Source organism: Triturus cristatus, chromosome 7 (genome assembly GCF_964204655.1).
Source record: "Triturus cristatus chromosome 7, aTriCri1.1, whole genome shotgun sequence".
Taxonomy (NCBI): Eukaryota; Metazoa; Chordata; class Amphibia; order Caudata; family Salamandridae; genus Triturus; species Triturus cristatus.
This window is the reverse complement of record NC_140590.1, coordinates 1,881,950,502-1,881,975,287: the sequence shown is the minus strand read 5'-3', so window position 1 is coordinate 1,881,975,287 and position 24,786 is coordinate 1,881,950,502. Positions and strand designations below refer to the sequence as shown.

Here is a 24,786-nt window from a genome sequence, read left to right as displayed (position 1 = left end):
GGCATCTCTGACCATGCGCCTTTTACTATCTCGCTGGATCTCTGGCTGGACGTCCCAAAAGCCAAGACATGGTGCATGAAAACACTTTTCTACAAGCCCCATTGGAGAATCAGCAATTATGTGAGGAAGTACAGTAATATCTTGACCTTAATGACAAATCTGTCTTCAGCGCAGGCTCCAAGAGTAGCTGATTAGGCCTACATAAGAGGCAGGATGAATAAGACTGCTGGTGTGAGGAGGAAACAGGCACGTGACCAAAAGGCAAATATGGAACATGAAGTCCTTGCTGCTCTGCATCTTTGCAGGCCTTTCCCTTCTGCAGACAATTTCTGCGAACTGATTAAATTGAAATATGATTTGAACTACATACACTCTGCAGATGTGGCAAAAGCTCTACAATGGATATGCCTGAAACATTACAAACATGGAGAGTAGGTGGGTCACCTATTAGCAATGCAGGTGATCCGAGGGACTCAAACTCCACCATTCACACAATTTACAGCGCTACTGGGTCACATCTTAGAGATCCGCAGTCAATCACGGAGGTATTCATCTCATATTATTCCATTCTTTACTCCTCGGAAGCCCCGGATGATTCTGGTCGTGAAAAAGCTTTCTTTGATACTTTGAGCATACGAAAACTATTGGCATCCCTCAAATTTGATCTGGAATTTGACATTTCTGAGAAGCCGTAAGAGGGATGCCCTCGGGCAAGGCACCGGGGTAGATGGTTTCCATCTAGACTTACATAAAATAACGACCAAGACAACAGTTGGAAAAACTGCACTCGGAATTCTGTAAGTATTATATCAAGCTGCTCCCAAAACCTGGCAGTGACACTCTGGATGATGTCAATTACAGATGTCCTTTCTTAATTACGATGTTAAAATATTGGTGAAAGTCCTTGAGTATAGACTCAAAAGGGTGCTCCGTCACATAATTCACAAAGACCAGGTTGGGTTTGTCCTGGGAGGATCCTCCAGGAACCACTTACAGACGTCATTGCACCTGCTTTGCAAACCAGGGATGACCGATAGGAGGCGTTCCCTTGCCCTCGAGTGGAGAAGGACTTTGATTGGGTGGAATGGGGATTCCTTTTCCACACCATGACCAGAATAAGTTTTGGCCTGAAGTATCTGAAGATGGTACAGCTCTTATATGACGCCCCGTCGGTGACATCCTACAACTGAACAGAGGAACTGGAAAGGGCTGCTCGCTTTCACCCCCTCCTGTTCCTCATAGCCCTAGAGACTACGGCAATAGCTCTCAGGGAGCACCCGATACAGCTGGGATTCAGACGCCAGCTGGAGAATTGAAACTTATACTATATGCCAACAGTATTTTGCTCACTCTCTGCTCGCCAAAAATCAGTCAAATGCAACGAGACTTTGTAAGATGGTAACACTTACAGATTTCGATGTGGAGAAGGATTCAAGTCATCGAGATGACATTGGACCCACGGTTTAACTACATCTTTCCAATGCTGCCACTCTCTATCCTGTTTGCGGCCTTGCACTCCTTTGACACACAGTTCAAATCAGTTATTTAGGGGGAGGGAGGAAACAGACCCCGATCGAGCGTGGTAAGAATATACCTGACCTGGATTACCCGTAAGGATATATTCCCCTGATGAAGGGCTAGTCCCAAAATGCATTAGGATTCCTATTAAATGCATATTAATTTCAGTTGTAGTGTGATGTTCTAACACTACGAACATGAATGTTTCAAATCGAATAAAGGATGATCTATAATTGATGAAAATGATTACAGAGTAATTACTAACTGAATAAGATAGTAAAGAAGCGTATACACGTTTCAAATTCCTCAAGTCGGAGTGCAATATGGGGACTTTGTTCTTTCCTAGGCTAACGCAATTGTTGTGTATGAGTACTTGCACCTTTGATCAGTGGACGGAACCCACCTGCACCAAAGTCCATTTAAAAAAGAAATAAGAAATATAGTGGATCTTTTTTTAAGATTTACACGAGTGCGACAATTCCTATTTTCGTGTTCAAACTATAAGCAGAGACAGCCTCCAGGGGGCTCTGACTTCCCAAGGTTGAGTACTACTATGTAGCCTACCAACCATCACAAATGGCTGATCACTTCAGGGCTGACATGGAGACCCCACACTTGGTCGTGATTGAGAGGCACACACATGATCTACAGTAGGCACGCGAGATCCATTGATCCTTCTAACCCAGTACCCTTGTCATCTCTCTCTGCTTGGAGATCTATTCGTCACAAGCTAGGTCTCAATGACTTTGCCCATCTTAGGGCCCCCATCTGGCTGGATGCCGATTTGAGAATAGGCAATGCTCCCCTCTCCTGCCAGACAGTATCGATAAGAGCATCACAGAGCTTGGTCATCATCTCCCAAATGGTACAACGAAAGACTTTCAACACTCCAAGAAGAATTCCGACTAGGCCCAGATCAGCCCTGGAGATGTGTCCAGTTGGAGAGTGGCCTCACTTCTAATCTCAAGCAATATGCCGACGGGCTGGGACTGTCCCCTATGGATGATCATCTTGCGAAATAGGGATTCTTTAAAAAGCTGATATCCCATCTGTAGAGTCTTCTGATTGAGTAACTCCACTCTAAATCCACAGACTTGCTGGCCTGCCCTCTGCAATAAAAACTACTCTGAAGAGGGCTGGAGACAACTCCTCTCCCACCACAACTGGGACCTCTGCGCTGCTAAAAGATGATCAGTCTTAAAATACTCCCCCGATGGACTCCTTCCTGGCTACACAGAGCAGGTCTAGTCTCGATGACCAGCTGCTGGAGGTGTGGTCCACAGGGAGGCGCCACTGGTCACGTGCTTTGGTCGTGCCCCTTACTGGACACCTTCTGGGCTGTTATCTGGGAGATGCCGCGGCTGACGAGAACCTGCACTCCTCGCCCTCCATAGCCCTGGCCCTTCTACATGATACTGAAGGAGAGTTGGACATCAATGTTCACACAAAAGGACTGCACGTCTCCTCCCTTGCACTGGCAATGAGTGCTTTTCACGGAAACGGAAATTGTGTCCCCACCAACCATGTCTGATTGGGCTGAACAGCTGCACAAAGGGCTTCCTTTGAACGATCGATCTACAAGTTCAACGGTCAATTTTATACATGTTAAAAAATATGGGACCCCTCTCATGAACTTTTATCTTAATGTTCTACACATCTGGCTGCTTTTGAGGACTCATCACTCTTATCCTCCAAGCAACTTATTAACTACAGAGGTATTAAGGGACATCATCCTCCCCATTCACCAGCAAGTTTACCGTGGTAATCCCCCGATGGGAGTGCAGTCCCGCTCCATCTCAAGGACAATAGACCAGATCTGGTTTAGGTGATTAGCACACAGTTCAATCTGAAGCACGTCTACCAGGTGTTGGACATTTAATGATGTTAGTTCATCTTACTTGTTATGGAATTGAACTGGATTTTATTCTGCATCGTTCTTTTTGTCCAAATGAATATTTCTGAAAAAGCAAGGGTAGAAGAGATTCCTAAACTATGTTAGCCTTTTCGGTTGCTTGCACTGTTCTGCTTGCGGTTACAATGGATTTCATTGCTCTGCTTGCCATTTCTGTGGATTTCACTGCTCTGCTTGCCATTTCTGTGGATTACACTGCTTTGCTTGCTGTTTTGATGGATTACTTTTCTCTGCTGCTGTTTCTGTGGATTTCACTGCTCTGCTTGCCATTTCTGTGGATTACACTAATCTGCTGCTGTTTTTGTGGATTTCACTGCTCTGCTTGCTGTTTGTTGATTACACTGCTCACTGCCATTTCTGTGGATTACACTGCTTTGCTTGCTGTTTTGATGGATTACTTTTCTCAACTGCTGTTTCTGTGGATTACATTGCTCAGCGTTTGTGGATTACACTGCTCTACTGCTGTTTCTGTGGATTACATTGCTCAGCGTTTGTGGATTACACTGCTCTACTGCTGTTTCTGTGGATTACACTTCTCTGTTTGAGATTTCTTAGTCACACACAGGGACCCACTCCTACACAATTCTCCATAAACACCAGGCCTTCCCACAAACCTCCCTGTGCACCTCCTGTTGCAGGAGCTCTGATTCGCACAGCAGGTAGCCCTCATACACTATTCCCAATACACACCAGGCATTCCCAACACACTTCCATGGCACCTCTTGCTGCAGGAGCTATGAGATGCACAGGGGGAAACACTCCTACACAATTCTCCATACACACCAGGCCTTCCCGCAACACTCCCAGTGAACCTCCTGTCGCAGGAGCTGTGAGTTGCACACCGGGCACCACTCCTACACATTCCCACCATAACTCGTCCTCCAGGAGCCCTGAGTCACACAGCGGGCACCACTCCTACACAATTCTCCATCCACACCAGGCCTTCCCACCACACTTTCAGGGCAGCTCCTGCTGCAGGAGCTCTGTGTCACACCACTCCTGCACAATTCCGCATTGCTTGAGGTATAGGCAAGAGCAAGGACACTCCTACAATTTTCAGTCCATTCTGGGGCATTGTAGGTGCACACTGAAGCCATAAAGAGTACATGGACTGAATACCCGTCCACAAGAGTTTCCTAGCCTCATGATGGCTTCACTATAGCAAGGGATGTTTGGTACCAAACATCTTGTGTAAATAAATCCTAGGTGGTACCCGTGATGGATTTATTAATATATTCATACAGGAGATTCTTCTAGAAGACCCCCTGAAACCGACCGACGACTGATGTGATTCCAGTCTAGTTGTAGCCAGCCTGCCATAACCAGACATGTTTCTGGACCCTGGGTAGACAGTCGGAGGTCTTCTGATTCAGAGACAATGCCTGCTCTGGGTGCAGCAGATCACACCTTCCCCCCTGCAGGATCTGCCACGTCAGAAAACAGGAGCTTCAAAGGCCCTACCCCATTTGAGCCCTGCCCCCCAGCTCCACTGTTAGAAGCAGCTGGTGACCTGCCTCACATTTTGGCGAGACTGGCACAAGAATTTGGTAATTTAGGAGATTTGTCTAGGTCTGTCCTGTACCACCCCTCAAGTGGGACAGACGAGGTAGACCCCACTTTTGACTATCTGCCATCTTGAAGATGGGGATAGTAGCATATTAGGAGTCATGGTATGCCTGCCCCCAAGTGGGTTGAGCATAAAGAGGGTGTAGGTACCCTACTGGTAAATAGCCCATTGGCTACTACCTGGCCTCCTCTAAAAACGCCCCTATATTTAGTGTTTAGGTGGCTCCCCGAAACCTAACTTCAGATTCAACGGACCAAAAGATGACGACGGAAGAAGACCGCTGATGGACCAGGAACCGAGCTCTGCAACAGCAAGATCCCAGTGAAAACTCTGCCAGCTGCAAACAAGACTGGACAACTGGACCAGCTATCCTTTGAGAACTGCAAAGCACCCAAGAAACCACTGAGCCCTTCCAGCCTTCACCCATTGCCAAAGAACTTCCCTTTGGACTAGAGGCTCTAGTCCCCAGCAACCATCGGTAAAGAACCACGGTGGTTGAGAACCGGCACTTGTGTCAACGCAAGTCACCACTGTAAAGAAACTCATAGCCTGCCTCTAACACCTGGAGGGATCCTCTCACCATGGTAACCAATGCTGGAAAAAGCCCCGCTCACAAGAGCCTATACCCTCCTGCTGGTGGCTTTGACGCAGAAGCTTCAACCTCCGCTAAGGTCTACCCTGCAGTGCACCTGTGGCCTAACTGCTGCCAGTGAACTCCAACCTCCATCACCCAAGGCTCCTGGCACTCCTGCTCCAGGTGTACATCAATGCCCGCTGTACCCAAGGCCTGGGCTTCCAAAAGATTTTCCTCCTGCCGGTGAAGAAGACCTCCAACCACTCCAGGTAGCCTAGTCATCTGAAAATCCTCGGCAGAGTCACCTTTCCAGCAGCCACAGGAGTACTCAACTAAGCGTGCACCTTCATCCCAGCAACTGCGACCGCCGGGGTGGCGGTGCTCCCATAGACTTACAGTGATCTGCTGCCAGCAACCGCAACTGTGTCTGCGTTGGCGATCCACTGAACAAAATACAAAGGACCCAGCTCATTTACCTTCTGCACTGACCGGGATGGTGAATATCTTATGGTATCAGCCGCCGAGTGCGTAGAAACAAAGTGCTGCATACTTTGAACAGCATCTCTTTCATTCCGGAGTTCACAGTCTACCACGTATTTGTTTAATTAGTTTAGAACTGTACAAAGTATATTTCCGATTCGAAGTCACGCTACTCAAAAATATTTAAAGTTTCAGGTTTGGTCTCAGATTTATCTTTGAGTGTGCGTGTCTCGCTTATTGCCTCTGTGAGAGACAACAAATGCTTAGAGCGACCCCGGGATAAGCCTAACTGCTCACGCACGCTACCACAAAATAGAGCGTTAGTGTAGGAGAGTAGGATCTGCTTCACATGTTTACCTGCACTTTTTGCTGGTGTTTCTCTGTTTTTAGACTTTAGTCTGGCATGGACCCTGCTATTCAGGGCCCAAGCCTAGCTGCTTCCTCTCTAAATTGATTGCATGTTCTTTAGGTACACTCCAGATTGGATTCTGGGGTACCCTTGTGAGTCCCTAGTATATGGTATATTATGTACCCAGGGCATAGGTACCCCAGAGGCCTACCAGGGGCTGAAGCATGTATTGTGCCACCCCTGGAAAGCCATGCAAAATGACACCACAGGTCTGCTACTGCAGCCTGGGTAAGGTGGTGCATGCACCCCTTACTGAGGTATAGGTTCACTATACCTCACCTACCACTGCACATAGTAACCTATCAGTCACCCCTATGGCAGGCCTTATCAATCCTGAAGGCAGGGTGCTTGGTTATATGTGAGATGGTGCCCAGGCATGAGCTGAGCCCCTCTGCAGCCTTCGGAACGTCTTCTCCGGGGTTGTCAGTGGTGCAGCCTGACCATATACTGCTAAGTGCATTATATCTTAAACGGTTAATGCCAACATTGGACTGACTGCACGGAAACATGTTGTGTTTGGTATCAAACACCTTGGAATCATACTCCCACATCAGTTCTTGGTGTGAGGATATGATCCCACCCTTCTAGAGAGAGAGACATGGCAGTAATGGTATACCCGATAGAAATCTAATAGAACCCTGGCATCACAAAATGGATGCCGCAGCCACAGACACGGGTCTGGCGTCCTGCTGCTGACCGAAACTCCGGCAGGGGTGGCCTGGACAATAGGTTTCCTGTCACAGGGAGGTGTGACCACCTCCCAGACAGGCTTATGTGAATTGGGGCTGGGTGGGAGCACTCTGAGTGCTTTGAAGTCCTGCACCGGGGGCACACTTGGTGCCCCTGTGCATAGTCCAGCTCAAACCGGTTCAGAGGCTTTCAGCCCCTGCTCTGGCATGAAACTGGACAAAGGAAATGTGTGTAGCCACCCCTCTGTCCAAATCCTCCCATAGGTGGGTCCCCAGAGCTAGTCCAACCCCTTCCTTAGGTACAAATAAGGAACCTCTGTAACCAGAACTTTAGATATCCCTGGACGAAAGTCTGAAGCTGAATCCTGGAACTTTGATGCTCTACTAACAACTAGAGCACTGAAGAAATCTCCCTTGGGGTCAAGTAGAGACTCCCCTGCTTGGCAGGCACCAACAAAGCATTTTGCCGGTCTGCATCTCCGAAGCTCCCGCCGGACTCCGAAGTATTTGCAGCCCGGGAAGAGGATTTCCAGACATCTCAGAGGCCAACCCTAGTCCCCAGCAAAGCTGACACCAGCAGCCCTCGTGAGTAGCGTGGAACCGGAACGCCTGGTAACCATGCACTTTTGCAAGTGCATTCATCTCGACGTTTCCTGAAGTCGTGCTTGGGTTCACATGTAGCCCCCACCTCGAGCACAGAATCCACCGAAGATTGTTGGCCTAGTCACCCCGAGTGACCAGTCATTTTGTGTTTCGTCTCGAGGTCCCTTCGCGATCCCTGGTCCGTCAACTGGTGGGTCCCTGAGGGGGTAACTTTGATTTTCCTTGGGCTTCCCTGGTTGCTCCAGACGTGCCCCAACTCCCTACCAAGTGGCGAGTCCCTCAGACCTTGCTGGTCTGCACTGAAGCATCTTTCTCCTTTCTGCGTGGGTTGCTGTTGCCAAGGCTTGTGGTGTCCAATCCGGACACCGATGCTGCAGCCAGCACTCGACATCCTTCGTGGGACAGCTCGAATCCAGCTCCTGGTTGTCCTTGACGCCTCCTGGTCCTTGTGGCTGAAGAGTCAAGCTTCACCTTCTTCACCTGAAATCACCTGACATCGGTGGGCATCCGCCTATCGCCTTCCTGGTCACTGGCAAGTAACCCAGACCCTGTCCCCTCTGCTTTCATGTTCTTCTCGACTTCGATCCAGGCTTGGATCTCGTCGGACACTTCGCATCTTCCCGGCAGCAGCACTTCTTTGCCAGCTCCCATTGAAATCGACGATGCAACCCAACACCATTTGACACCTATGCACCCGGATTCCCTGGGTGAACTAACTCGAGTACTCTGGTGCTCCCATGGGTGTTGGCCTTAGAACTTCTTAAGTCCCACAGGGTTTGGTCCTGACTCGTTTCCAAGTGTCTCTAATCATTAAAAATCGAACCGCGACTTTCCCCCATAGAAGCTAACAGGAGCTCGTGGCTGTGTTCACACACGGCCCCCATGGGTCCCCCGTGTCACTACCTTGGGTGGTTCCTTGGGGTCCCAGCAATTCTACAGGCTCTAGGCCGTGTGTCTAGTTAAGTTGTGGTTCTTATACCACTATTTTAGTATATGGTTTGGCTCGCCCCTAGGGCCTGACGTGTATTTGTGCTTATTACTGTGATAATTGAAGTGTAACTTATGTGTTTTCACCTCTTGTCTCATAAAGAGACTAGGAGGGTGGGTTTAGAAATAAATACATATATTTTATATACATACCTGGTGACTCTTTCATATAGGCACTCAAGAGATTATAGACTGGTAAAACAAGCTGCTTTACATTCCTTCAAGACTTAGCCTGAAGGCTGCTCTCAGTAGCTACCACTAGGATAGCTTTCAATAAAGGTTGTCTTTAACCTATAACCAATAAGGGGTTGTTTGGACGGGTACAGGGTGCCCACTATAACTAGTGGACAGCATATATCAGGCCAACTTCTCACAGTTAGTACTATCTATTTTACCTCTATACTGCTTCATGGGAATTCTGGGACTCTCAACATAGTGTGCTTTGTTTTAGTACGCTCTACAGAGAGCCAACCTCCTACAATAGTTATGAAACCTCTGCACACACTCCTGGTCCTTCCAGTGGCTGCACCATGCTGGGGCTCTGCCTCAGTGCATGACATGCAACACAGACATACAGCACCTCGAGAGAAGCTCAAGGCCAAGAAGTTTGTCCTCAGCCCTTATGGCACCAGAGGAAGTCTTCCTGACTCATTGTTTCTACAGCTGAGTCTGCGGATTCTCCTGAGCCATCCAGGATTTGACATGGGCAACTGGATGACTTTGCGAGAGGCAAGTGCCCTTTAACAAGGAGGGCCTGTACAGTAAGGAAAGGAGACACCCCTAGATTGTTGGCGCTGCTTTTAAGATCACCTTCACCTCTCAACCTCAGCCACCACCTACCACAAGTGCTCTGCGCCGCAGACTGCAGGTCCTCCTCTGCATTAGGACCGGCGTCTTCGGAGACGGCCACTTGTTTGAACAAGGCTTTCGTGTGAGCAGGCACTGGAGCTATTTTTAACACTTTGGATGTTAATGAGGGCAACTTCTCTGGTTCTCTTACAGCCGTCTCCCCAAGGACCTTCTCCTCCGCCAGATCAATGTGCGAGATAAGAAACGGTGTGGAATTCCTGTGGTGAATCTCACTTGCATCTGACCCACCACGTGTTCGGTAGACTTTGCGAGTTCTCCTGCTTAATTTGGGAGAGCCGATCTTTCTTGTGAGCGCCTGCAACACAGTGTCGTCTGGCACTTTCCATGTAGGCACCCAGTTACTTTGAGTCTTAGGCTCAGCTGTGCCAGTGATCACAGTTACAGGGGCAAACTTAACTTGGGGACTAAGAAAGACATTTTCAGAGGCTGGAGATAAGTCAGATATTGGCGAGGTCTCTGCCCCCAGGACTGAACCATCATTGGGTAGGTTGACAGGGAGGCTGTTTAACAAGACTCGAGGATTCACAGGACTCCATAACCTGGCGTGGTCATCCTTGGGCTCAACAGTCACCTCTTCACTGAAGGACCTGGGTGGTCTACTGTGCTCGTGCCACTTGAATGGATTGTAGAAATGAATTGCCCTCTGCATTTGACTCTTAATGAGTGAACTAGAGTTGTCTGTGATAGAAAGATCAGACTCCCAACCAGATAAGGTGTCCACAGTGCTGTTCAGCGGTAGGTGGTGCACAACTTCTGCTGCTGCATGGACTTCATAACCTGCTTTATCAAGATCTGGGTTGGATGCCGCAGGTGGTTCCTGTACCTCCTCATCTGCTCCTTGAAGCGGTGGTAGCACGAGACTGTGGAACTTCGTGAAATCCACTTTAAATCCATATGGATGGATTCTTACAGGCACTTTATGAGCTTCTCGATGTCCTTCTCCAACATATCTCCCACCATCGGTTTCTTCAACCTCATTGAAACCTCCAACCACAGGATCTATTGGCCAGAACTCGGAGATTAATCCCTCATACGGCAAAGCTGGATCTATTCCGGAGGCCAAAAGAGAGACATCCCCCAATTTTATGTTCAGGGATCCGTCAGTCTCCGCCTGCTGTGTCCTCAAACTTTCAGGTGCCTGCAGTCCCTCAGTGAAAGCATGCTCATGACTAGCTCTTTGAAGTGGGCGTTCATCTTCTGAATCCAATGGAGTCACCAGGGTAGGGTTTCCATCTGGCACATCCTCAGCATACCTATACCTTTCGACTAACAGGGTATCATAGGCAGGCTCTTCATCGTTTGTGTCAGAGGTGAAGGCGGGCTGCTCTGAACCCGGGATACTCCCCTCTTGTTCTGAGACATCGCATTTGGTTGGAACCTCTTCCAGGTCTGCTTCAGGTCTTCTGAAGTGCTCAGGACTTAGAGACTTTGGAGTCTGGGAAATATCCTTCTGTAATTTATTCTCACACTGATCTCCTTTAGCAGGTGCTTTGCTCTCAGTAGCATCACGTACATGTCCCACTTGCAGAGAGGGTGATACAGTATCATCTTGGCCATATGATTGAAAGGCTACATCGCTCTGACCACCTGATGCCCACATGGAATCATCTACATCCGACAAGCGGAAAGAGGACCTACAATCCATAGTGCTGACATCCTCGAACAATACTGCTTCCTCTGCCACTCCAGAGGGGCCGTTGTTCTGTAGCAGCAGTGCAGATGGAATAGAAATACTGGATATTTCAGGAGTGGCTTCTGGATGTTGTGTCCACTCAATCTGACACCGGACTGTTTCTAGTCCAACAGAACCAGAGCATGCTTCAGGGTCCATATCTGTGTGGTGGGAGTTGCTGGATGGTAATGCACCCGTAGAGGGATCCCTTGAATCATTCTCTACAAAATGTTCATCAAGTGGGAGGCACTGAGAGGGGCTCTCCCACAGTTCAGATGAAGGTGTGCCAGTTACACAATGCGCTAGCAAGGCATCTTGAGTGGCAGATGACTCAGTGAACAACATACTCTGACCATTCTTTAGTTCGTATACATAGGTCGTTTCACCATCCTGGCCCAGGGGATCGCCCTCCGTTCCCTTGAATCCAACACATGTAGCTGGTAGAGTCTCATCGAGGCTTATGCCCCCTGCATTACTTTGAGGAGTGTTCATCATATTTGACTCTAGGAGGTATGCCAGCTGTCTCCCAATCTCCGAATCGAGTGCAGTTTGTACCTCAGAATCTCTTCGATAAGGTTGATGTGGGGATTCTGCCTGTGGGGGGAAAGCAGCATTTGAATGCGGAGCATCCAATAAAGCAGTCAGAGGCTGGATGTTGGATTCATACTCTGGGTTGTGGTCATGGACCATGCGAGGCCCTTGGTGATCTAAGCTGTTAGGTTTATCCTTTGTCTCTGCCACCTCTCGGATGGCGCCCGATTGATCACGGGTCTCAGGTGGCCCATTGCTATGGTGAGTTGGAGCCCTCGCCTCATTCAACTCTATGTTGTGAGACCAAATGGTGCATGCATTTGTAAGACCAGGGGCCTGTACACCTAGTATTTCAGGGTCAGGGGACCTTAGGGGATCAGCGTGCTTTGGAAAACCATTGTACTCTAGTCTGGATGGTGCATCTATGTGACGCATGTCCCAACTGTCTCTGTTCAATGTGTTATTAGGAGACCCTTGGCAGGATTCATTTGACTCCACTTCTGTGTATGACACAATATTCAAGTCTTTGCTGTTCACATTATAGATGGGATCATCCAACCTGATAGATATGGTGTCACTTGTTCTGCTGGATTGATCAATACTTTCTGCAGAGTTCACTACGGTGATGGCTTCGCTATTGCTTTCAAACGCCTCTACGGTGTTGGGCGATTGGTCACTGTTTACAGTTCCATTTTTGGTGCCTGCTTCATGACTCATGTCCCTAGAGTCCATGATGATGGCTGGCTCCTCACTGATGTTTTTAGATCTTCTGGTATCATCTGATTGGTTATTAACCACCTTAGACTCTATATTGTCAGGTGATTGATTGGAGTGCTCTTCACATTCGATGATTTTCTCAGTTTGATCCCTCATTTCCATGGACAGTATGCCTTTTTCTGATTGTTCACTCGTGTCTTTAGTCTCAGCACCTATGACTGATCGGTCACTATTCTCTCCAGCTTCACTGCTATTGTCTCCTTGTTTTCCAATCTCTGGTGACGCTGCAGTATCAGCTGAATGGTCTCCGATCTCTAAAGACATCTCAGCTGTTTCTGATTCCTCGCTGATCCTTTTAGGCCCCATGAGATGGTTTGGTTTATAGCCGTTCTCTTCAGAGTCCGGGGTGTTTTCTGGTTGATCACTCTTCTTTGCGGTCTCTCTGCCAGTAACGGATTGAACACTAACCTCGATGGTCTCCATGGTATTTTCTGGTTTATATCCGATGTCTTTCGGTTCTGTGATCTTCGCTGACTGAGTACTGATGTCGTTAGACATTGTGCTTCTGTCAGGGTAATTAAAATCCTCAGACTCTGTGGTGTGGTACACTTTGTCACTAGGCTCTGTAGACTCTTCATTGGTACCTGCTTGGTTATCGATGCCTTGAGACTCTGTGATAGTGTGTCTTTGGTCGCCGATCTCGTTAACCTCTGCGGCATGCTCAGGATTGTCAATGACCCCTTCGGATTCAGTGGAGGTCAGTGCCTGGTCACTGTGTGGTTGAACACGGTTCTCTTCAGAGCTCGTGGATTTCTCTGGTTGTTCATTCATCTCGTTCAGTTCCATCATGCAGAGGGGGTTATCACTTATCTCTCCACACTCTATGGTGGTTGGAAGTAGGTCACTTATCTTCGAATACTCTCTGGCATTGGGTTGTTGGTCACCTATCTCTTTAAACCCCATGGAATTGTTTGGTTGTTCGTAGACACTGATGTGTGAGGTGCCGTGATGCTCCTCGCAGACCTCAATAGAGCCCCCAGTACTGTTCGCTTGGCCATTGAAAGTGTCCAAGTCCTCACTGATCTCAGACTTTGTGGTGTTTTCTGTTTGGTCACAAATCCTATTCGACTTTAAAGTATTGTGTGCTTTGTTATTGTTCTTCATAGACTTCATTACATGGTCTGCTTGGTCAGCGGTCTCTTCCCTCTCCGTGGAGTTGTGTGGCTGGTCAGTGGTCTCTTCCCTCTCTGTGGTATTGTGCGGTTGGTCAGTGGTCTCTTCCCTCTCCGTGGTATTGTGAGGTTGGTCAGCGGTCTCTTCCCTCTCCGTGGTGTTGTGTGGTTGGTCAGTGGTCTCTTCCCTCTCCGTGGTATTGTGAGGTTGGTCAGCGGTCTCTTCACTCACCATGGTGTTGTGTGGTTGGTCAGTGGTCTCTTCCCTCTCTGTGGTATTGTGCAGTTGGTCAGTGGTCTCTTCCCTCTCCGTGGTGTTGTGTGGTTGGTCAGTGGTCTCTTCCCTCTCTGTGGTATTGTGCGGTTGGTCAGCGGTCTCTTCATGCTCTCTGACCATGTTTTGGGGATCATTCATTGTGTCATACTCTTTGGTATTCTTTGGTTGAGGACTGGTCTCAGTTGACTTGGAGGTGTTGTCTGTTTGGTCATAGATCTCCTTAGACTCTGGAGAATATCCTGGCTGTTTGCTGATCTCTTTCACCAATATAGCTTTGTCTTCTTGATGACAACCCTCCTTTGAGCTTATGGTATTGAGCTTTTGACCACTGATGTCTTGAGGCCTTTCAGTATGTTCAAGGAAATCCGTAGTGTCTTTATGAAGAGGTAGATTCTGAGGTCCATCAGTGCTTGCCCCACTGTCCATGGAGATGCCATCACTGGCACTGCTCCCTTTATGGGCCATGCTGTGGTCTGGTTGACCACTTGTGTCTTTGGAGTCTATGGTTTTGACGAGTGAGCTACCACAGTCTACTGAGTTCAACACATGGTCCGGTCCCACAGCACTCTCTTGTTGGCCCGTGTCATTCACGGACTCCACGCTCAACTGTTCGACTCTTTTGGAACTGTGCTCCTCTGCCCAGCGCTGTTCATTGGGCTCTGGCGACGTGGTCCCAGTCTCTTCCAGTTCACTATCAGACACAGTGACAGCGCGTTCTGTCCTCGCCTCCATGTCAGGGTGGTGGTCATTCTGAGAATGAACGGACTCCATGTCAACTTCCTTCAGCATGTCAGCCTAAATAGAGAAAACAAAAGGGAAAGAGATGAAAGGTTAAGAAGTCAACCAATGTAATGGGTGTTGCAAACAATATAAAGGGCAGGTGTCTAACTCAAAGAAAACACAATAAAGAGCCCAGAGCCCACTGAAAGAAGCAACGATCAGTGATTAAAAATTTCCATATTAAGTTATTAACATGTTGCCAGATCATTTTTAATCAAACAGTGGGTGCCCAGCTCATCCAACAGATGTATGATGCATTACATCAAGTGTTACAAGCCCAGCGAATGAAAACTTTGATTGCAATATAATTTAACTTTGAAGGATAAGGAAAGCACCACTCACATCGATTCTTGCACCACTTCACTGTTATGATTTCCTCCACTTGCCAGGATTGAAAAGGCGGAACATTACAATCTACCAAGACAATCCCTTGGATCACGTCAGAGCAAATGACACATGGTACAAACAGCTGTCTTCATTCCCAGAGGTGCTTCCATGAGATGATGTCCCAGCCACTCCTCTGGGTTCAAGCATTCACCAATGCAATGCACATCTAGCATTAAACAATAGAAAAGTGGTGTAGGAAAGGAGATTTATTTATGGCGTGGCTGCCACCTGCTAGCTGTTACTCAAATGAAATGAAATAAACCTCTACTCAATCCTTAGCAACATGACATAAAGCAGTCCAGCTTAAATCCAAGGCAATGTGTAAAGTATTTATGTGGTGCATGCACAGTGGAAAAGATTCACACAAAACACTGTAAAATTCTATAACCCAATTTAAACTAAACATTTTTTTTTGTAAAATAAGGCTAAATTGACAAAAATCTAACATGGGAACAGGAGAGAGAAATTTTTAAAGATCTAAGTGAAAATAGCACCAAAAAGTGCCAGTGATTGCGTTGGAAGCGGGAGGCCAGGACCTAGGTGTGATTAAATGTCGACCGCGAAGAAGCTCCAGTAGGAGTTGTCTTGGTGAAAGTCTGGAAGTCAAAAAGTTTGAAAAGTTTTATTGTCTTAAAAGAAAAAGGCAAAAGGAACAAATGATAGACGGACTGCTGAACAATGCAAGCATTCAACCCCAGTCACAAAAATCTGGATTTAATACATTGTTCTTTTGCTCACCACGCCGCCCCAGTTTGGACCCAGTCATATGCAAATCAGCCTTGACCCTGTGCCTCATGGGAACAGTCCAGCCCGAGCTGCCAAGCCAGGTCCTCCCTGGACCGGAAACAAGCATCCTGGGACCGGTTTTGGGGCATCACCCTTCCATTCCACCGGAGTCAAGCTATCCTGGCTGGTGAGGGGTGAAACCCCGAAACCGGTCCCAGGATGCTGGTTTCCAGTCCAGGGAGGACTTGGCCTGGCACTTCGGACTGGACTGTTCCCATGGGGAGCAGGGTCAAGACTGATTTGCATATGGCTGGGTTCAAACTGGAATTGCATGGGGATCCAAAAAATGATGGATTTAGGCCCAGATCTCTGTACTGGGGTGAATGTAGGACATTGGTCTGAATTCTGTCCATCAAATGTTCTTTATGCATTAACCAAAAAAGGGACTTTGTAATTTTTAGGTCGAGCATTTGAGACCTCTTCTATTTACTTTAATATATACTTGTGTGTATGTACTTTGTGGGCTCTGGAGATTAGCCCTAGGACTGGTCTGCTTCCGCTTAGGGACTTTCTTTTCTGTTCAACTGCCTCTATTTAACTGTCTTGATAGAAAACAACCAGTAGAGGTCAGTAAAATACCAGAGTTGCTTTTCTGCTAAGGAACTTTCTTTTTTTTCATTCTTCTGGCAACTGCCTCGATTTAACTGTCTTGATAGAAAATGACCAGCAGAGGTCAGTAAAATATCAGAATCACTTTCGCATTCTCTAGATTCCTTTCCCTAGAAATGGTCGTCCACGAGCACCCGTAGACAATAATATTTTTTTCAAATCTTGTATTTTCAGTGTTATGACCACCGAAGAAGAATAATAATAATAATAGTTCATTTGTAGATCCTGGCTACCCCATAAGCTGTGTCCCCGTGCTAGAATCACGTCAGCAAGAGTGATCGAGACTGCTGGGTTAGTGTTTGTACAGCCAGGTTTTCAGTCCTCTGCGAAAGGCTGGTTTAGATTGCTCAGCGCATAGCCAGAAAGGGAGTGTGTTCCAATTTGTGGCCGCTAGGTATCCAAAAGATCGAGCGCCCATCCTAGCTTTCCTTCCCCTGGGGATCTTGAGTAAGCATGCTCCTGTCGATCTTAGCTGGCGGCTGGGATTGTACGGGGTGAGAAAATCATGCAGGTACCTGGGGCCTTTCCCCTTTAGGCTTTTATGACAGAAACACATGGCTTTAAAGAGAATTCTTTTCTCGATAGGCAGCCAATGGAGGGATTCGAGAGCTTTTGTCATAGAAGTACGAATACTGTGACCACCGATGACCCTGATTTTATATTAAAAACAGAGCTTTGGACTATACCATTTCCTGCTGAAAGGCAATATTTCTCTCCATGTGTTCCTGTTAGAATCCGGGGTCTCTGGTTGGTGCAGGTATGCACTTGCGACAAGCAGGGACCCTTTCTTCTAAGTCAGGGCGTAGGATTACCTATTTAAAAATAACCCCTGCTCACCCTCTAGGTAACGTGGCGCGAGCAGTCAGGCTAGATTTCCAGAGGGCATTAGGTTAAGCGTTCAAGATATCTCACACAATCACCACCCCACCACACAAAGACACAAGGCTGTATTTATAGTAAAATATAATTCTTTATATAAAAGGTTTTCTTTCAGGCAGGTTGCATAAATACAGGTCTCTTGGTAAAATTACGAACCAGTTACTTTTATTGGCTTAAGGGTAGGCCATAGGTCTTTAAAGGCCACAATTCTGATTAAAAGGAAGTCTTTTGAGTATTTATACGCTTCGTGGCGCTTTCAGCCACTTCGTACCGCTATTTCCAGCCGCCGTGCCGTTTCCCACGCTTCTCGCGTGAGGTACGCGACTACCGGCCTTGAACCATACGGGCCGTACTAAGCAAGGACGCGTCGAACGTGCGCTCGGCTTTGCAGGCCAAGTCCCACACTTCTCGCGTGAGCGCTGCTGCTGGCTTTGACGAAGGTACGGTCCGTACCGGGGGTAGGACGCTCAGTACCTGGTGATCTCTGAAGGCGAGTACGGTGCATGCAGGACACCCAGAATGCAGTTGCGGGGCGAACGGTGTCACTCTGCAGGCCAGTGCGGTCCGGACCACGCGCCAGGCACCAGTCAGTGGGGACGAGGCACAAGGTGGAAGCAGGTAAGCTTTAAGGCACTTCGCAGGCAGTACGGTGCGCACCAAGCACACGTAGGGGCAAAGCAGTTACGGTCCGTACGCTGGTTAGTACGGACCGTCTATCAGCGCGTAGGTCGCAAAATACCTTGTTCTCTCGGGGCAAATGTTCGCAGCAGTCTGCAGAGTTGTGCACAAGTGTCCCACGTCGCGTCTGGGTCCCGGCTCCTCTGTGGACCGGGATGCTTCGTGGGGGGGGGGCACTCTTCAGCGGCAACACACACCCACCAACGAGGTCAGGAGTCGAGGGGCAGCCTCGGAGGCAATTCTTCAGCGCGACGCACTGTCGGCTGTAATCGGGAGATGATCAGTGCGTCGCAGGTCCTTACAGTGGCCTCCACACCCTGGGGTCGCAGAGGCTCGGCGTTTGGAGCCTGGTCAGTTTCTTCTTCACTTTGCGAGCTACGGCTCGGGGGGCAGTTGCTTGCTGTGCTCGGGCCAGTCAGACACCCTTTACTGCGCTCACAGCAGCCCCGGTGGGCGGAAGTCGCGGTGCTCAGATAGAGGGGGACACACAGGCACTCTGGGTCAGTGTTCAAGATCACCTCCAGCAGCTCCTCTTCATCTGGGGAAGTAGCGCCCACTGTTCCTGGGGCGCAGATCAGGGGGCAAGTTCACATGCAAGCCCTTGGAGATTGTTTTAAAGGCACAAGTTGAATCAAAGTCCTTTTCTTCAGGCTTTCCCACTCCTTCCAGCAGACAGGCACCCACTGCAGGCCAGTCTCTCAGGCAGAGAGACAGTATTCCTCCTTCAACTTCTCCAGGTCCTTCTCCTTCAGGCAGAGTTTCTTCTTGGCGCAAACAGGATCTGATTTCTTAGGAGCCAGGCTCCTACTTTTATACAGTGATTCTTTTGTTCTTTAGCGCCAGGGGGCCTGGGCCTGGCTCAGTCCAGTTCTGGAGCACTTTGTTATGGTGACTCTGCGCTTTCCTTTCAGCAGCAGGGCAGAGACATCAGCCGCTCCACAGGGGGCGGAGCCGGCTTTGTGGTGGCAGAGCACAGGTCTATTCAAGAGTCAAGGTGTACTCCTCCCACCCATCCAGGTGTCATCTCTCTACCCACCACCTGGCAGCCAGCTTGTCTCTGGGGATTCCCCAACCCTGCTCCTTACTGTTGCTAGGCAGAACACACACACACACAGCGCAGAGGCAGACTGAATGGCCAGATCAGTAAATACTAACTTTCTAAAAGTAGTATTTACAAACGCAGGATAGTAAAATAAAATTTACTAAAAGAAGTATTTTGTTATTCTGAGTTCAGGCATACTAAACTTGACATTCTACCATGCTCTATGAGTCCACTGGGGTCACAGCGTGTAGTGACTCCAGCAGCCCATTCTGGCCTATGGAGAGCAGGTAGCCTTCAATAGTGAAAAACGAAAATGGCTGTAATTCACTATTAAGACATGCCACACACATCAGGGCATGTCCTACCTTATGCCTACAATGCACCCTGCCCTGGGGCCTACTAGAGGGGTGGCTAACATGTAGTTAAGGGAAGGTTTAGGGACTGGCAAGTGGGGGCACTTGCGCAGTCAGCGTGACAGTACCAGACTGCACGCAGGTTCTGCAGTGGCAGATCCTAGACACATTTTACTAGGCCGCTACTGTGGGTGGCACAACCAGTGCTGCAAGCCCACCAGCGGTATTTGTATTTACAAGCCCTGGCACCCCTGGTGCACTTTACTAGGGGCTGACAGTAAACCAAATAAGCCAAACAGGGACACCAATCAATGTATACATTTTACCATAGGGAGGGCATATGCACCTTAGCACTGGTCAGCAGTGGTAAGGTGCCCACAGTCATAAAACAGCCAACAACAGGTCAGAAAAAATACAGGAGGAAGGCAAAAAGTTTAGGGATGACCCTGCAAAATGGGCCAAGTCCAACAGTTCCCATACCTGGCTTATCACGCAGTTTGGTGCTTACTTTCCCTCAATTTAAAGAACAGTAGATGTTTCAGCACCCAGGCAATGTGCTGCATAGCTAAATGCATATAAGGTCCCAAAGGCGAGACCGATTGCATTGCAAATGCTTCTTTTTAAAGAAGTGTTCTTCCTGTGGGCACATCTGGATTGGCTGTAGGGGGCACCAGGGGTTTTCTGTGTGTACCGGAAGGGTGGGGGGTGGTTGTGGAGCAGTGGGGTCCATTTTTGTTATTGGAGCTGGTTTTGCAACAGTGCTTCTAACTAGCAATGCTCCCCCGTGTGCTCCCCCGTGTACTCCCCCTCCCCCCCCCCCCTTTGCAGGTGAACTAAATTGACAGGGCTGGTTTGAATTCCCAGTTCGGCCCTGCCTTTGGGCCACATCTCCTCTCGGGCACCCTTCACCTCCTCAATATCACTCCTTGACTACTTGCAATGGTCTATGCAAAGGAAGCGATTGTCTACGCACAGAAAGCGATGGTCTACGCACAGAAAGCGATGGTCTACGCACAGAAAGCGATGGTCTACGCACAGAAAGCGATGGTCTACGCACAGAAAGCGATGGTCTACGCACAGAAAGCGATGGTCTACGCACAGAAAGCGATGGTCTACGCACAGAAAGCGATGGTCTACGCACAGAAAGCGATGGCCTACGCACAGAAAGCGATGGCCTACGCACAGAAAGCGATGGCCTACGCACAGAAAGCGATGGCCTACGCACAGAAAGCGATGGCCTACGCACAGAAAGCGATGGCCTACGCACAGAAAGCGATGGTCTACGAAATCGATGATCTGCGCACAGGAAGCAATGGTCTGCGCACAGGAAGCAATGGTCTACGCACAGACGGCATTGGTCTACGCACAGACGGCAATGGTCTACGCACAGACGGCAATGGTCTACGCACAGACGGCAATGGTCTACGCACAGACGGCAATGGTCTACGCACAGACGGCAATGGTCTACGCACAGACGGCAATGGTCTACGCACAGACGGCAATGGTCTACGCACAGACGGCAATGGTCTGCGCACAGACGGCAATGGTCTGCGCACAGACGGCAATGGTCTGCGCACAGACGGCAATGGTCTGCGCACAGACGGCAATGGTCTGCGCACAGACGGCAATGGTCTGCGCACAGACGGCAATGGTCTGCGCACAGACGGCAATGGTCTGCGCACAGACGGCAATGGTCTACTTCTGTTCCCTGTGGAGGCAGGGGAAGGCAGACCGCTGGTGCAGTCACACTCAGGAGTCCAGAGTGGAAGGACCCCCATCTCCAGCTCCCGGTGCCTGGTAACCAGGGAGAACAGAATGCTGTGGGTTAATTTATGATGAGAAGTTGTGTTGCAGGACAAATAAATGTAACAGATTTGAAAGACGCACAGAATCTTAAACACACAACACGGAGCATAAAGAGGTTTGTAGAAGTGCAGGGTGGGAACAGTAGTATTTAGGCTGTGAAAATGTGGATACCCCTTAATCCCTGATAAATGGGACAGCCACAGGGCATGGACCCAATCCCTGTAGGGAGTCTCCCCAGCCCCCCCCCCCCCCAGCGTCCTGGGGGGAGGGGGGTCAGGAGAATACATTCCTTAAAGAGTAGTCACATGCAAGACTCCCCTCATGATTGGCTGGTGGGGTTGCAAATCAAAGGCCCCCCCTTCCCACAAAGCCATCCAGTCAGAGGAAGATGGCCGATGTTTTGTTGACAAACTCTTCACAACTGAAGTCTAAAGTCTCCACAATAAAACAATGTTTGTTGTGTACTTGTTTACTGTGAACAACCTTCCAAAAGGCACAGCTTCCAAGCTCTCCGCTCGTCACTCAAACATGAAACAGGGACGCGCCACAAAAAACTATGGCATTAAATACAGAAGGGCTGGGGGGGAGAGGAGGAGGGAGGGGGGCTAAACCTGGCTGTGCCCTCCAGGCCACTGCATCAGAGCCGTGCTTCTAGGAGAGTAAAATGAGCCCATCAGGACCCCCCCCCCGCCACCCAAGGTCGGCCGATAAGGTACCCACTGGCGTCTTCCTCTGTGCAGAGCCCTTCTTGGTGCAAAGCAGGACCACTGACCAAAGCAGAAGATATCACACAGCAGCACCCCTGGGCCCAGCAGAAGATACCACACAGCAGCACCGCTGGCCCCAGCAAAAGGTGCCACACAGCAGCACCGCTGGCCCCAGCAGAAGGTACCGCACAGCAGTGTAGGAAGCTGGAATCTGACTACATGGTTGCCCCCACTTTTTTCCTGGTGTTTTGATGGTTTTTGACTTAGTTTGGCTGGGAACCTGCTATTCAGGTCCCCAGCCTAGCTACCTCCTCTCTAAATGGATTGCATGTACTTTAGGTACACTCCAGATTGGATTCTGGGGCACCCTTGTGAGTCCCTAGTATATGGTATACTATGTACCCAGGGCATAGGTACCCCAGAGGCCTACCAGGGGCTGAAGCATTTATTATGCCACCCCTGGAAAGCCACCCAAAATGACACCACAGGTCTGCTACTGCAGCCTGGGTAAGGTGGTGCATGCACCCCTTACTGAGGTATAGGTTCATTATACCTCACCTATCACTGCACATACAAACCTATCAGTCACTCCTATGGCAGGCCTTCAATATCCTGAAGGCAGAGTGCTTGGTTATATGTGAGAAGTTGCCCAGGCATGAGCTGAGCCCCTCTGCAGCCTTTGGAATCTCTTCTCCGGGGTTGTCAGTGAGGCAGCCTGACCATATACTCTTAAGTGCATTATATCTTAAACGGTTAATGCTAACTTTGGACTGGCTGCACGGAAACATGTTGTGTTTGGTGTCAAACACCTTGGAATCATACCCCCACATCAGTTCTTAATGTGAAGATATGATCCCACCCTTCTGGAAGGAGAGACATGGCAGTACTGGTATACCCGGTAGAAATCTAATAGAGCCCTGGCATCACAAAATGAATGCTGCAGCCACAGACACGGGTCTGGTCTCCTGCTGCTGACCGAAACTCCAACAGGGGAGGCCTGGACAATAGGTTTCCTGTCACAGGGAGGTGTAACCACCTCCCAGACAGGATGATGTGTATTGGGGCTGGGTGGCAGCACTCTGAGTGCTTTGAAGTCCTGCACTGGGGGCACATTTGGTGTCCCCGTGCATAGTCCAGCTCAAACAGGTTCAGGGGCTTCCAGCCCCTGCTCTGGCATAAAACTGGACAAAGGAAATGGGTGTAGCCACCCCTCCTTCCAAACACTTCCATAGGTGGGTCCCCAGAGCTAGTCCAACCCCTTCCTTAGGTATAAGTAAGGAACCTCTGTAACCAGAACTTTAGATATCCCTGGATGAAACTCTGAAGCTGAATCCTGGACCTTCGACGCTCTTGAAGAAATCTCCCTTGGGGTCAAGGAGTGACTCCCCTGCTTGGCAGGCACCAACGAAGCATTTTTCCGGTCTGCATCTCCGAAGCTCCTGCCGGACTCTGAAGAATTTGCAGCCCAGGAAGGAGATTTCCAGACATCTCAGAGGCCGACCCAAGTCCCCAGCGAAGCGGAGACCCACAGCCCTCGTGAGTAGCATGAAACCAGAACTCCTGGTCGCCATGTACTTTTGCAAGTGCATTGACTTCTCGACGTCTCTTGAAGTCGTGCTTGGGGTTACTTGTAGCCCTCACATCAAGAAGAAGATCCACTGAAGATTATTGGCCTAGTCACCCCGAGTGACCCGTGGGCCACCATTTTGTGTTTCCTCTCGAGGTCCCTTCGTGATCCCTGGTCCATCGACTGGTTGGTCTCCGAGGGGGTAACTTTGATTTTCTTTGGGCTCCCCTGGTTGCTCCAGATGTGCCCCGACTCCCAACCAAGTGGTGAGTCCCTCAGACCTTGCTGGTCTGCACTGAACCATCTTTCTCCTTTCTGCGTGGGTTGCTGTTGCCAAGGCTTGTTGTGTCCAATCTGGGCACCAATGCTACAGAATTCGACATCCTTCGCGGGATAACTCAAATCCAGCTCCTGGTTGTCGTCGACGCCTCCTGGTCCTCGTGGCTGAAGAGTCAAGCTTCACATTCTTCACCTGAAATCACCTGACATCTGTGGGCATCCACCGATCACCTTTCTGGTCACTGGCAAGTGACCCAGACTCTGTCCCCTCTGCTTTCAGATACTTCTCATCCTTGATCCAGGCTTGGATCTCTTCGGACACTTCTAATCTTCCTGGCAGCAGCACTTCTTTGCCAGCTCCCACTGAAATAGACAACGCCATCCGACACCATTTGACACCTATGCACCTGGCTTCCCTGGGTGAGATAACACAAGTACTCTGGTGCTCCCATGGGTGTTGGCCCTAGAACTTCCTAAGTCCCAAAGATTTTGGTCCTGACTCATTTCTAAGTGTCCCTAATCTTTAAAAACCTAACCGCGACTTTCACCATAGAAGCTAACAGGAGTTCGCGGCTGTGTTCTCACACGGCCCCCGTGGGTCCCCTGTGTCACTACCTTGGGTGGTTCCTTGGGGTCCCAGCGATTCTACAGGCTCTAGGCCTTGTGTCTAGTTAAGTCGTGGTTCTTATACCACTATTTTAGTATATGGTTTGGCTCGCCCCTTGGGCCTGACGTGTATTTGTGCTATTTTACTGTTCTATTTGAAGTGTAACATGTGTTTTGACCTCTAGTCTCATAAAGAGACTAGGAGGGTGTGTTTAGAAATAAATATATATATTTTATATATATACCTGGTGTGGTTGTCTTTTCATTTGATCATTCAAGAGATTATAGACTGGTAAAACAAGCTGCTTTACATTCCTTCAAGACTTAGC

General features: G+C 49.0%; 1 protein-coding gene across 3 annotated transcripts in view; it reads right to left on the bottom strand.

Annotated features, from left to right (window-relative positions):
- Nucleotides 1–24,786, bottom strand: part of LOC146813606 (uncharacterized) — a 435,136-nt gene that overhangs the window by 243,467 nt on the left and 166,883 nt on the right. For 2 of the 3 annotated variants that reach the window (XM_085620350.1, XM_085620352.1), the window contains one exon: nucleotides 9,580–14,773. In XM_085620350.1, the coding sequence (XP_085476476.1) occupies nucleotides 9,580–14,767 (5,188 nt within the window). In that variant the 5' untranslated portion in view covers nucleotides 14,768–14,773. Of the gene's footprint in view, nucleotides 1–9,579; nucleotides 14,774–15,100; nucleotides 15,312–24,786 lie in introns of all 3 variants that reach the window. The other variant, XM_085620351.1, reaches the window with a different exon arrangement.